The sequence below is a fragment of the Cryptococcus neoformans genome, chromosome 3, assembly GCF_000149245.1.
Source record: "Cryptococcus neoformans var. grubii H99 chromosome 3, complete sequence".
Classification (NCBI taxonomy): Eukaryota; Fungi; Basidiomycota; class Tremellomycetes; order Tremellales; family Cryptococcaceae; genus Cryptococcus; species Cryptococcus neoformans.
In genome coordinates, this window is record NC_026747.1 from 1,137,501 (window position 1) to 1,150,972 (window position 13,472).

The following is a 13,472-nucleotide window of genomic DNA, read 5'->3' on the forward strand; positions in this document are numbered from 1 at the left end:
CATCATTCTCTAACCAACGGCCTTGCAGATCTTGCTCAAAAGTCTGCTCCTTTCTCCCCAACATACTCTATCCTTGTTCTTGGTATGCCCAACGTCGGCAAATCATCGCTATTGAACGCCCTTCGCCGAGTTGGCCTGCGCAAGGGCAAGGCGTTCCAGACTGGTGCTCTAGCAGGTGTGACCAAAAAGTTGACTGGAACGGTCAGAATATACGAGGAACCCCAGGTATATGTGTACGATACGCCTGGAGTCATGATGCCCTATCTGGGTAAGGGTGAGGAAGGTGGGGAGAAGGGCCTGAAACTGGCTTTAACAGGTGAGTATTGTGGCGCTTTATAGTCAATTTCTAGCTGAATTCCTTTTGTAGCGGGCATTAAGGAAGACTTATTTGAATTAGATGCCATTTCGGATTATCTCTTGTGGAAGTTGAACCGTCGCTACGTCTCAGAGCCATCGCGTGAGACACATCGTCAGCTCCTAGATATACAACTGGCTGATCTTTCACAGTCCCCTCTTACCTCTCTTCATTACCACTCCCACCCTCCTTCGAACCTACTGACCACCTTCCTACTCTTCTTTCCGCTTTATCCAATCGTTTAGCTGCGAAGCAAAAGGGCGGTGAGGAAGACTGGGAGAGTGTTATGCGATGGTTCGTGCGAGCATGGAGAGAAGGTAAGATGGGAGAATGGACACTGGACGAATTGGTGCCGTACCGACCAGTTGAAGTTTTATTGCCACACGAGGTGGAGAACATGCGCTTGGAAGGAGAAACCGTCGACCTCCCTGTAGCCGGCGTTCCAGAACGACAGATGTCGCAAGTAGAATTAGATGACCATGTCAGTGAGACCGTCACTGCATATCTCTCGACCCTCTCATCTTCAACATCTCTTGAAAACCCAGCCTCTGCCTCTCAGCAACGCAAAATATCCAAGTCTCAGCGTCTTCAAGAAAAGGATGCGAAGTTACGAGGAAAGGGTATCAATGTGAAGAGGAGAGAAGAGTGGCAGCCGGGAGGTGTAGTGAGTGGGGGCAAGAGAAAAGGGATGAGTGTGAAGAGTACCATGGGTGCTGCCGGGAGAGCTGTCAGACGGCGAGGATAAACAAGTGTAAAGAAGCGGTAAAGATTTAGCACCCGCGCACGTCTCATATTTTTCATCACTGATAAGAACCGAGAAATTTCCTGCGTGTATGTATGTACGATTATTCTTTCCTATCCGTATACATTTCCTATTATTTTATACATTGCTCCAAATTTTGAGATATTTAATCAAGAGGATCATAGAACCTGCCATTAATCATTAGTTTCACCAGACTCGATTGGTCATGGTAGACTCACCAGCAAACCAGAGCAATAGATAGGTACGCCATCATCATCACAAATCCTTCAAGATAGTTGGTTCGTCCATCAGAGATGGCGAAATTGACCAGCAAAACTGAAATCACCAAGGCCATACTGTTGGGAAAGCATCAATACCCAGACAGCATCATAGTTAAACACCCCGAACTTACGTTTCAAAAGTATCAAAGAAGAGCAACATTGGCTGCCCGATTGCCCATCCGATAAGAACCAGAATTGGCAATAGACACAATGATACCTGGATACTACTACCAACCGCGATGCTCATCGAAAGATTCAGCTTGTCCTTGACCGATACCGTTACAGCAGTAATATGTTCGACGGAGTTACCGATCACAGGCAAAAGGATCAAACCAACAAACTCTCTTGAAACATTACCAGTGGCGGTGAGACCATCGATGGAATCAACAAGCCACTCGGCAGTGACACCAGCCAGGGCAGTCATTAAAAGCAACATACCCAAAGCAAAATGAAATTTGACCTTTGGCTGGACATGCACCGTGCCGTCTTCGTCGACAATAATATGCTCAGATCCTGCTGATGACACGACAGACTGGCGCTCGATATCCTCATTGGCGACAGATGGTCGGAGGGTATCTGAAAAATTTGAACTCGTCCTAAACGGACTGATAGGTGATGATTGAGTGAATGCGTTATCGTTCTTCTCATTGACTGGGGGAGTTTCGGGGTTTGGAGCATTATGGGGGATCTGTCGTGACTCTCTCTCATTATCCGCTTCATGTCCATCAGCACCCCGCTCCTTCTGCCGCTGTTCCTTCTTCGAAGACACTGAAAATTTCCTGAATTTCCTGAATCGTCTGTTCGACTTTTCCGACCTAACTGATGAAGCAGAAGAACTACTGGAGCTTGAGGAATCAACAATTGAGTCAACCCAATGAGGCCTTGGGAAAACGTGTTCGTGATGTGGCGCAGGGCCGGGAAGTGGATGTCGGACCTTTTCGCGAGGGATCCTGAAAAGATACGCGTGGGCTATTATATCGTAAATGTTTGTACAGAAAAGGGAATGAAATAAAAGAACTTACTGTATAACTGGAAGGTGAGGAACATGGCGTAAACAGCAAGCAAGATGAAGCTCAGACCCCTCGACATCTTGAGCAGGTTGTTTAACTCCTCGCCTTCAGGTTGCGATCCTGCTCTGGCGCTCGAGACAACATCGGAAGTAGAGGGATAGGCGTAGTGATAGGCAGCAGGAAGGACTATCGCCATGAGCTACATTTGGTCAGCAACTGTTCCGACGTTTCAGACGCGACACTTACAGAAATACCCAACAAAGAAATGTGCATCTGCGCACCGATTATGGTGTATAACTGTTCGTGGAATCGAAGACCACCGGCAAAGTAGCTCATACCAAGTACGAGCAATACTGCAGAAGATCAGCGATGCACAACGTCTGATGTAAGATGTCACTTACCATTACTCAAAATGGACCCAACCATACTGGCCTGTACAATATCAAGCTGACCCTTGACCAAGGCCAAAATTGCGATCAAAAGTTCCACGGCGTTTCCGAAAGATGCGTTAAGCAACCCACCCCAAGCTTCGCCAACTCGATGGGCCAGCTCTTCAGTGGCGAAACCCAATCCACCAGCGAGTGGCACAATGGCGATTAAGCTTGTTACAAAAATAGCTATGGGGTTCTGATGACTAAAATGTAAAGCCCAGCTGATGGGAAGAATGATCGGCACCGCAGCGAGGGCAGGTTGAGCCTTGATGGTGTTCTGAATCATCGTTAGTGCCCCGTTGCTGGAAGCAGAAGATATGACTTACGCGAAAACATTGTGTCCAGGTGGGCTCAATGAAGGTCTTCTGTAACTTCTCTTCCTCACTTTCGGGGGGACCCATCTTGGGAGGCAAAGGAATTGAAATATTCTTCAATGGAGCAAGCCTATTTCTCCCGAATGCTGAACCGACGCCCGCAGAGATAGTGGGTGCGCTGTTTGGACGACTGGGAAGGTCGGCAGTACCATGACTCACTGGATCGGCTTCAGAAATCTTGATTGACGGCACGCGGGCATGACCAGGTCGAGATCGAGGTTTCAAGATAGTGCGCAAAGTGGTGGGTTGCTTGAGAGCAGATGCTGAGCTACCAGACTCCTGTTCTGGTAAGACATTTTGCTGCTGCTGACTTGTGGTGTCACCGGTAGTGGAATGATAGCCGGAAGATGTAGGAGTGTTCGTATATATCTGTTGTCGGGGATTGGGGCTCTCTATATCAGGTTCAGGTTCTGGTTCAGCGATAGGAGAGGAAGCCATTGAACGTTTGGCGGTGTAGTCTTGTAAGAATTGAACTGGAAAATAAGAGTAAATAGAAGAGGAAAGAAGGGAAGGGGTGTTATGGGAAGAATGGAGGTTTATATAAGATAGAGCCAGCGGGCGCTTAGTGGCAATAGTGTGGCGGTGGAGGGTGGTGATAAGGAAGCAGCCAGAAGGAGGAAGAAGGGCATCTCCGTCTACCGGCATGACGATGATCAAAGGGATGGCTCTCAGGGCTTGGCACCTTGGCGAGTGGCGGAAGGTGACCGAACCCCGAATGATTGTTCATCCGGCTGTTCACTCCTCAGTGCTCTATCTGTCCCATCGTGCTTCATCCTTTATTCTCCTTCCATAACATTGTCAGCTTGTCGAATACCATGCGTGTTGAGTACGTGACAGGACACTTATTATTGAGAAGTGCGAGTCGTACTGGTTGCTGTTGAAGGGTATTGTTGCAGCCAACGAACAAGTTGCCACCAACAGCTGCTGATGCCATACAATGCTGTGTAGTGATGTCATCATCACCGCAGCAGCTCTGCCCCAAGATAAAATAGGCATGCAAGAACATGGCAAAAGCTAATAATAGGCTTCCTTGAAGCGACACCTAAACATCTCCGTGCCTGATGCTTCATCCCGAACAGAATGCGTGAAGAGGGATGGGACGAATGGAAGATCGAGGATTGAGCGGCAATAAACGAATGAAAAAATCAATGCAAAATATCAGTTCGTCCAATATAACTAAAATGCAGTAAAACCGTGAAATCCTGTACTTATTTATACATATTAATCTCTCCATCCTGGAATTTGGAGAGTCTATGGATCTTCCCCTATTTCTTAGCTTTTGACTTTGCTCCTTTGGCTGCCGTCGGTTTTGATGCAGACTTGCCCGCGGCTTTACCTTTCGGCTTTACAGCCTTGACCAATTTATCCTGTAAAGGGTCCTCCTCTTCGCTCTTATCCTCCTCCGGTTCATCCGGCACAGGCTCGTCTTCCTATATGGAACGAGAAGTCAGATGATAGCTCGTAGGATCACAGCACAAACGCACTTCAAAAACATCCTCATTGTCGGGCACTGGTCCAGTATCAATCTTCTTCTTTGCTCCCGCAAACATATCACCCTTGTGGAACGCGATGGGGTGATCAGTCTTGTTGTACCTGCCGAAAGTTCAGCTTCCTGTTGTTGATACGAATGATACACGACTTACTGTCTGGTGAAGGACGCCTTCGTGGCGCTTGGGATTTTCTTCAAGATATCCTCATCCCGCATCGTATCGACACCAAGTTCGACAAACGCATCCCAATCGTCTTTGCCAAGATAATATTCGTCCATATACTCAATCGTCTCTTCCACCGCCGCCTGCATGATAATTAGCAATAATGAAGTAGCGCACTAATGAGGTACTTACAGCACCACGATCAATGAGAGGAGATACAATCTTGCTGGCCAAGAGAGGCATGTACTGCTCTCTAATCTCTTCTCTGCTTCCTGACACTCGCAAACGCATACGAATCTGAATATCCGTAAGCTGTCTTTGAAGTTTGTTCTGCTTCGAGTTTTGCCCGAGCCATCTAGATCATTGTTAGCATCATACTGATAGGTCGGCTGATCGAAGAATGGCATACTGAGGGAAAGCAGGACCCCAGCTGCCCCAACCGCCACCCTGACTCCTCATTGCACCATACACGTGCATGGCAGGCTTTACCGTGGAAGCTACAGCATGTAGCGGTAACAGAGACCAATGCTGCTCCGAGCCGTGAATCATGCGATCAATCAAATCACCGTCGGATATTGAGTCTGCGGCCTTGGATACTAATTCAAGGTGCTTGAGGTTCTTCTCAGGACCGTCAAGGTTGTTTAAGGCAGTAGGGTTCGTTTTGAGGTAATGCTCCTGATATACAGCGATGAGCTCTACTTGTCCGTGTGAAGTTTCTCCTAACTTACCTGCATGAAAAGAGGCACAAAGCTGAAATCGTGGAAGTATAGCTCCATTCTATCACCCAACGTTTCTTTGCTATTTTTGGAGAAAGCATATGGGCCTGTGAGTTTATCGATGATAGTAAAAGGCGTCATGATTGTGTTCTTCTCATTGACCTTGACCCTACAGACGCGAATGAGCTTAGTTCAAGGCCCAAAAACGTCAAAATGACTTACAAATGCTTTCCTTCGTCAAAATTCATCTCACTTTTACCAAGCTTAAACGTGGAGAGCATGTTCAGAACTTGACGGATATCAGAATTGACCCCCTTCACAAGCTCGTCAACGACGTTGGGTGGAATCTTGAGCTTTTCCCTGCGAAGCAATATTAACTCGTTACCAATTAGTCTACAAACTTAACGTACTTGTGCAAGATAGACATAATTCTTGAGCGAATCTCATTTGGCTGGGGCCTGTCTTGGCAATCAGCTCACCACAGAATATAAAACAAAACGAGGAATTACCTCCTGAAAGTCATGTTGAAAGTCGTGCTCTGTAAGGGCTTCATTTTTTGTAATGTGCGATCGTTACAGATCAAAATCATTGGGATCTGCCAAAAAAAGGATCAATGAATGGTCTGAAGGACATTCAGCGCGCTCCACTTACCTTAGTCTTCTTGATCAAGGTGTTCAAAGCGCCGACACCACCTCTGTCACCCGCGGACATTCCATCCACTTCGTCCATAATCAAGCAGGTTCTAGAGTCAATCTTCAACCCCGCGGCATTTATCTCCTGTAAGTTCGTCAATGGTATTCTCTTTTCTGAACTTCATTAGATGACTTACACCAACCCCCTGACCCTTGAAGAACCCATCCAAACTCTTGTTATCGACATTTGTTTCATTCTCGATTAGCTTCTTGCTTCGAGTATCACTCGCGTTCAGTTCTAACGGAATGTAACCGGCCTCTTTTGCCATTAGATGAGCAGAGGTCGTTTTGCCTATACCAGGAGGACCAGAAATGAGAACAGCGCGATAAACACCCATACCATCTTTGCCGGGTTTCTTGAAATTTGCCTTGTAATTCTTTTGCCTGTGACTATATCAACCATGAAATGTCAAGCGTAAATTATAGTCTTACCAATCTTGCAGCCATTGACCCAGACGTTCAACAGGAGCTTTGTTGCCGCAAATCTCCTTCAAACTAGTAGGAGCATACTTGGTCGTCCACAGCTGGGCTGATGCAGGACCCGTTTTCCTACATAACAGTCAGTGTCCGAGATGCACCAAGAAAATATGACAAAGCTCACTTGATAGCCATACCTTGCCCTTCCAGAGCTTTCTGTTTCCTTAATCTCTCCTTTTCCTCTTTTTTTTCCCTCTCTTCCATTTCTTTAGCCTGCTCCAAGATCTTCTTCTCCTCCTTCTCCCTTGCCTTGGTCGCTTTCTCCATAGCCGCCCTATCCACCGCTCCACCAGGTCCCTTGCCAGAAGATCTTTGACGAATAAGTTCAAGGAATTCATCTTCGTTAATCATAGGAATTTTCTTCTCCTTGACTTTGTTGAGTTTGGAGACACCAGCGTTTTCGCCGACTACGACGTAAGAAGTTTTCCCAGAAGGGGCCGTGGTAACTTTACTGTAGCCAGGGCCTTAGCATTCGAGTTACTGTATTATAATAAAAAGATACTCACCCAGAATACCGTCTGACGAGCTCCTGCGCATCCTCCCTTCCCAGGCTCTCCATCTCTCCTGTGAAAACAAATGTGAGGCCTGCAAGACAGTCAGGGGCACCCTCAGGGATTTCTTTGGATCCCGGAGCTTTAGGACCAGCAGCACGCGCTGCTGCAGCCGCTCGCCAGCTGTATCCAATCAGTTTACGGGCATGGCATCATGGGAAGAAAGACAGAAGACACACTTAAACTTTTTTTCTTCCTTCTTCTCTGGTTCTTCCTCTTCCATCTTAGAAATCTTAGATGCGGCCGGTTTCGTGACTGGTGTGGACTTCTTAGGAACAGCAGGAGACTTTTTTGCAATTGGTTTTGGCTTGGACTTTTCCCGCGGCTCGTCTTCATCGTCAAAATTATACTCATCTTCGTTATCAACATCCATCGGCTGTAGGGACAGTGAGTGAAGGTAACCCAAAAACATAGACGACTTACATCAAAATTGTCGTCGTTCTTCCTTTTTCCCTTCTTGATGCTCTTCGTGCCTTCATCATCAGATTTCTTCCCATCTCTTCCTCCTAGACTTTGTCTCTTCGGTTGCGGTTTGTAATTCTCTTCCTCAGACTCAGAGTCGCTAAGGATTTTGCGCTTTGCCAATGCAGGTTTTCGTGTCACAACTGGCCTGGAAGTAGCCCTGGGTGCGGATTTGGCGACAGATTTTGATCTGGCAGGCGCGGGTTCATCATCCGAAGAGAGCACAATTGCTTTCTTTGGGATCATTAGCCCTTGTCCTGATTTGAGACAGATGATAACGAGACCTACTGATCCACAATGCTTTGATGCAGTGCTGTTTGGTGCAGATGAAGGAGGACCAGCCTTGGAAGATGATTGCGTCTTGGCGACCTCTTCAGGCTCGTCGTCGCTGTCATTAATTGTAATCGGTTTCTTGCCTGAGCCGGTTTTAGTTGCTACTTGCTTTGTTACACTAGTCTTCTGCGAATTCTACACCATCGTGTCAGATTCAAATGAGATATCGTCCTGCGCCAAAAGCATACTCCTGGAGTAAACTGATACGCGGCGCTGGTTAGCAGGAGCTGTACACGTGATGAGGAAGACGTACGAAACCACGAATGTCCTTGCCAGCCGGCTTATCAGACTTGCTGACAGGCTTCTTCTTGGGAGAGTCTGCTTTCGACGACATTTGTCCGAGTGCTGTCCAAGACCCAAGATGAGTTGACCAAGAAAGTAAGTAAAAATGAAAGTGATTCTAGGTGGTGGCGGACGCGTTTGCTAATTTCAACATCATCACCTTTCGCGTCGTACATAATAATAATAATACCGGCACGGGCCATCCATCGCTCGGCGCGACTCGCCGCCTGCGCTAGACGAGAAGACGGAGAAGAAGATCACGCAGGGTGAAGTAAATAAATATATGTCGGCAAGGTGTAGACGACAATCTCTTGATAAAAGACTATAACAGCTACGCTCCGCTATAAGATGCCTCCCACTGCAAAACGACCTCGTCAGAAGTCACCACGACCTGAAAATCCTGAAGCGCGACCTTGCGAGTCGCCAGACCCAGAAGCGAGCGCATCACACCTTGTCTCTTTCCTCAGTGGTTACGCCGACCACCAATCAGATGAAGAAGAAAACGAACACAATCTCGACGACGATGATGCAGACAGATATGAGCCGTCGGACCAGGAGGAGGATGCGGAGGACGGAGTTAATGGGGAGGAGGAAGAGACAAGAGTTACGCCTCGCAAGATGGGTCTTTTACCAGCATCAGTGACAAGCACACCTCGATCTAAAAGGGGAACACCCAAAAAACGCAAACCCGGATCGATCACTCCCACATCTCGAAAAACCCCTGTCAAAACCCCTAAGCGGCCACCTCTGCTTGCCCCAGCTGATGGTGAGGAGGAGGACACGGGGATTATCAGAGCCTCCAAGGCAGACGGGTATTTTACACTTATGGCGCAATCATCGAAAACGTCCGGGAACAGCTATTCCCTTTTGGCCGACCCTCTATCAAAACAGGCTTATGAAAGATATATTGCCGAATCATCAGAAGTTCGCGCTACCTTAATACCGCCAGAGACATTCACGGGCAAGTTCCATCAATGGGAGAAAGAACTTGAAGCAGGCTTCAACCTCCTTTTCTACGGTTTCGGTTCCAAGCGTCAAGCATTGAACCTATTTGTCCATAACCGTCTTGCCAAGAAAGGGCATGTAGTTGTAATCAACGGCTTTTTCCCAGGTTTAAGTATCAGGGACGTTCTCAGCGAAGTTGAAGATCGGTTAGAGGTACCGCAAAATGTCTCTGTGCCAACTTATTGCTCAACTCCTCTAGAGCGGGCTGCTCATCGCATCTACGCCTATCTCCTACCGCCTGCTGCTATACAACCATTCTCGCAGAAGCATTGGCCCACTGCTTCGGCTCCTCTCTATCTCATGATACATAATATCGACGCACAATCCCTTCGAACGCCCAGATCTATAGCTACCCTGTCTCTATTAGCTTCATCTCCGCGAATCCATATAATAGCGTCTTTTGACCACGTTCATACCCCGATTATTTTCTCAACATCTTTTTCCAACTCACCACCCCATTCATATCCTGATGGTGGCTGGATAGGTACTCCCCAAAAAGACAGGGGTTTCAATTGGATACATCACAGTCTCACCACTTATGCCCCCTATGATCTCGAACTATCCTATTTGCGCCTATCAGCACAATCCCTCACACCTTCTGGCTCTGGAACAGGTGGCATATCCGAGGAAGGTGCTCTTCAAATCCTCAAATCTGTACCTGTCAAGGCAGCTCGATTGCTCAAACTCACTCTTACTCAACAACTCTCTCGTCTACCATCTCATCCAAAATGGCATGTGGCTTATCCTGCCCCTTCCAGCGGCAGCGGTATTGCTCCGCCCTTTGCAGTGGACGGATATTTATTGAATAAAACTGCAAAAGATAAGTTTATTGCTACGGAGGATGAACGTTTTGAGGCGTTCATAGGAGAATATAAAGATCACGGATTGGTGGCCGAAGCTAGTGTGGCCAATGAGGTAGATGAAAACCATGATGGAACTGTAGCCGAAGGAAGGAAGGAAGGAAGATGGTTCTGGGTGCCACTAGGCAAAGCAGCAATTGAAAGAATTTTGCAGAGTATGGAGGACATAGAAAGCTAAGTATGTAAAGGCTATGGTATCGTGATATCGAGTCGCTGACCGGCTATCAAGATGTTTCCGATATAGAGATTGTGTTATAATGAATGATGTGAGGACAAGGAGGAAGATTGTTCGGTTAAGTGTACCGGAAACTGTAGTTGATAAGTCAAACTTGGCATTTTAATGTATATTCATTCTCTTCCTATTCAACATAATAATAACTAAAAAGACATGGGAAGCCCAAAGCCTATACAACAACTACCCTGGATCTTCTTTTTTTTACAAACGGCTGCCGATCCTACACACACTGCTTACTCCCGTCGTTCAGTCTCCAATCCTCTCATGCCAACATCCAATAACATCTCGAGACCACCTCCCGATCGATCTCTTCCATCGCGACCAACACCAGCGGCCATTCCATTGTCCTTTGGACTGATTGACCTGCTCCCACCACCGCTCCTCTCCTTGTCTCGGCCTTCAGCAGCGTCTCGAAGGGGAGGAAGGTCTTGCGCCGATGGCCGTGGAGGAACACGAGAGGTGGGGTTGGGGTGGAGTTGCCAAAATCGAGGTCGAGCATCTTCTCGCTCCTTTTCGTACCCATGCCCGTATCCATGAGCAACAGGCCGTGGAGGAGGCGGCATGAATTCGCTCGCCGTCTGTGCGGGGGGAGAGGCAACACCAGCGGAAGATGAACGGCCAGAGTCGCGAGACGTGAGAGACGGTGTACGCTCAGGCGACCTGTCTAGTTCTTCAGATCGTGGTACTGGAGGTTGCTGAGGCTTGGGAGAAGTGTTAGACATGGCCAAGGCTGTTGATGGGGGAGCAGGCATGACAGGCACGGACATGGCACCAACGGCAGCTGCCTGGTGTAAAGAAAGTCGAGCCTGGAGGACAGTAAGCCGAGTGTGGATCATAGCTGATAGTCGCTGGAGATCGACATCAGTCTTTGCCCGTATACATAATATGCACTCCACTAACCTCCTCCTCGGCCTTTTTGGCCCCAAGAATACTCAACAGCAACTCTCGATCGCCTTCACCACTTTTTCGGAATGAGTCAAGTATACTCGCCAGCGAGGCAGGAGGTGGTGGCTATTTTCAACCGATTTATCAGTGCTGCGCACGCCAAGAACCCGATTAAACTCACCAATTCTTCGTCCCACCATTTACCACCACCCATGCCACCAAAAGCCATGGACAATGATACGCTCGGGGTCTCACTGGCATCTCGTCTAGAATGAGGCGGGCTGGGTGGGTACTCCCCCTTTGCATTACGGACAGGTGAGCGGTCAAGGCGGCGGGATTTTGTGCGGTAATCTTCCGCGTGATGAGAGGGGTGAGAATGGGTGTGAGGATGCAGAGTGTAGGGGTGAAAGCGGGAGGAGGGTTGGGGAGAGCGTGAAGGACCTGCTGAGGACATTGTGAAGAGTGCGTGAAGAGTCGAATAAGAGAAAGACGGTGGGAAAAGGATCTGTGGGAGTCTATATATCTTTATATGAGAGGCTGTCTTTGCCAGCTTGGCGCCAAGCTGGGATGTTCTGACGTCGAAGGCAGATGTGCTGATGCGTGAGATAAGATTCGTAGGTACAAGCAGTGGGGTTGGGAGTGAATGGAAGGATAGGGTACTTGGGCTGGCGGTTTCGAGCACTAAGAAGAGGAAGAAATGGACAGCTTTATGCGATGATGTTTTTGCATCTCGCAAGGACTAAGAAAGAGTCTGTGGTCAATACATGGAAATGCCAAGCGCCAAGAAAATGCGAAGAAGCCTAACCGCTAACAATAGATCATTAGATTCCGTTCATTCCAGTTTCTTGGGACGCACCCTGACGTCTTCCCGGGTTTTCAGCCAAGCTCCCACCAAAAAAAGACCGCCAGATTTGGCAGGCGGCGATCTCCACTACTGCGGTTAGTCGCCCGTCCCTGATTCCATCCGACCCGCGGTCTGGCCCCCTCGACGCGGACAACCGTGGCTCCAAGACCTAAGACAATCCAAGAAGAGCTATGCGGAATTACCGTTGCACGCTTTATATTCCCTCCCTTCCGCTCCCCCCTTGAAGCTAATGGTACTTTGAATTCCCCAGCAGACAGTTGTATACGTCTATTTGTGGATAGAGACTAAAAGCATTGCCCCATGTATGATGCTTGATAATGCTCGGAATTCACAATGTTCGGTGATGTTATCGCAGGCCGCAATTTGCGGTTCACAGCTCGTCAGCTAATCCCACTGCCCTGCAGGCCGCAAATAGATCTCTTGATCTTGGATCGTTTTTGGCGGATCGTTGGGTTTTATTTCGGGCGCCTCCTTACTACTACTTCGGGTAATTTTGACAGGACAGTCTGGAGATAACAACGTAGGGCACCTCTTATTAATAAGCCCTTGTGCCTTTAGTTTACATAACTCGTTCAAATGATATTGTCGCGCGTGCACGATTGCAACATAACAAAAAGCAAAGTGCAACGAAAACGGGCGTCTTCTCTAATAACGCGCTTCCTTTTTGCCGTCATTTTTAAAATACTTTCTATCCCGTATTCAAAAACATCATGGCTTCGATCGGTTCGTGCTCTTCAGATCCTCTTTCTCATCTTTCAACTTTCCCCTATAATCCTACAGGGTCGATGCTGTTATCTCCAGACCGTCCTGTGAAAATTGCCCAAAGTAGTAGGAGGGAGGTGTCCCGAAGGAAATAGGACGGGTGCCCGAAATAAAACCCATCGTAGTCATTCATTTCGCGTCTTATCTATTTTTGTTTCAGGCACGTACGCTAAGATAGCGCAATCATACAAAGGCAATCAGAATGGCGAAAAAAGAGTAGCGGAACACAGAGCACACGCGAGCTGCAAAAGGAGAGGATAGCATGTATTCTATTTTCATCGTATTAAGGGTTCTAACCATACACTGAGATTAAAAATAGATAAGCAGGCTCTTCATCCAACAAACGCAGATAGGCCTTTTTCTAAGGAAACTCGACCATCTTCAAATCATCAAACCTTCAGCTAATAACTGTTGCGCATCTATGATCCATCGTCGATTGCTGAAGGCGGTACGGGAGGCACGAAGGATCGACGCGATCCTGGGTAAGTAAGTAATCACATGG

General features: G+C 47.8%; 5 protein-coding genes; 2 read left to right on the forward strand and 3 right to left on the reverse strand.

Annotated features, from left to right (window-relative positions):
• Nucleotides 1–1,246, forward strand: part of CNAG_07537 — a 1,820-nt gene extending 574 nt beyond the window's left edge. The window contains exons 3-5 of the mRNA XM_012192567.1: nucleotides 29–316; nucleotides 368–457; nucleotides 508–1,246. In XM_012192567.1, the coding sequence (XP_012047957.1) occupies nucleotides 29–316; nucleotides 368–457; nucleotides 508–1,100 (971 nt within the window). In that variant the 3' untranslated portion in view covers nucleotides 1,101–1,246.
• Nucleotides 948–4,061, reverse strand: CNAG_07538 (calcium/proton exchanger). XM_012193005.1 has 7 exons: nucleotides 3,146–4,061; nucleotides 2,790–3,096; nucleotides 2,635–2,741; nucleotides 2,401–2,587; nucleotides 1,510–2,347; nucleotides 1,337–1,453; nucleotides 948–1,285 (listed from the first exon to the last, which is right to left on the reverse strand). The coding sequence occupies exons 1-7, from the start codon at nucleotides 3,629–3,631 to the stop codon at nucleotides 1,264–1,266; spliced, it is 2,064 nt and encodes a 687-aa protein (XP_012048395.1). The 5' UTR covers nucleotides 3,632–4,061; the 3' UTR covers nucleotides 948–1,263.
• A 262-nt stretch (nucleotides 4,062–4,323) lies between these two features.
• On the reverse strand, nucleotides 4,324–8,494 carry CNAG_07539 (replication factor C subunit 1). XM_012193006.1 has 19 exons: nucleotides 8,330–8,494; nucleotides 8,265–8,276; nucleotides 8,032–8,211; nucleotides 7,705–7,977; nucleotides 7,461–7,657; nucleotides 7,237–7,404; nucleotides 6,855–7,181; nucleotides 6,686–6,802; nucleotides 6,391–6,637; nucleotides 6,213–6,338; nucleotides 6,071–6,156; nucleotides 5,972–6,019; nucleotides 5,784–5,921; nucleotides 5,574–5,730; nucleotides 5,255–5,520; nucleotides 5,038–5,200; nucleotides 4,837–4,988; nucleotides 4,678–4,786; nucleotides 4,324–4,623 (listed from the first exon to the last, which is right to left on the reverse strand). Exons 1-19 carry the CDS (start codon nucleotides 8,408–8,410, stop codon nucleotides 4,459–4,461), a joined length of 3,012 nt encoding a protein of 1,003 aa, XP_012048396.1. The 5' UTR covers nucleotides 8,411–8,494; the 3' UTR covers nucleotides 4,324–4,458.
• A 102-nt stretch (nucleotides 8,495–8,596) lies between these two features.
• CNAG_07162 (origin recognition complex subunit 2) lies at nucleotides 8,597–10,590 on the forward strand. XM_012192976.1 has 2 exons: nucleotides 8,597–10,401; nucleotides 10,453–10,590. Exon 1 carries the CDS (start codon nucleotides 8,707–8,709, stop codon nucleotides 10,399–10,401), a length of 1,695 nt encoding a protein of 564 aa, XP_012048366.1. The 5' UTR covers nucleotides 8,597–8,706; the 3' UTR covers nucleotides 10,453–10,590.
• Nucleotides 10,548–12,706, reverse strand: CNAG_07540 (hypothetical protein). XM_012192568.1 has 4 exons: nucleotides 12,200–12,706; nucleotides 11,525–12,150; nucleotides 11,359–11,469; nucleotides 10,548–11,306 (listed from the first exon to the last, which is right to left on the reverse strand). Exons 2-4 carry the CDS (start codon nucleotides 11,795–11,797, stop codon nucleotides 10,692–10,694), a joined length of 999 nt encoding a protein of 332 aa, XP_012047958.1. The 5' UTR covers nucleotides 11,798–12,150; nucleotides 12,200–12,706; the 3' UTR covers nucleotides 10,548–10,691.
• Nucleotides 12,707–13,472: the final 766 nt, after the last annotated feature.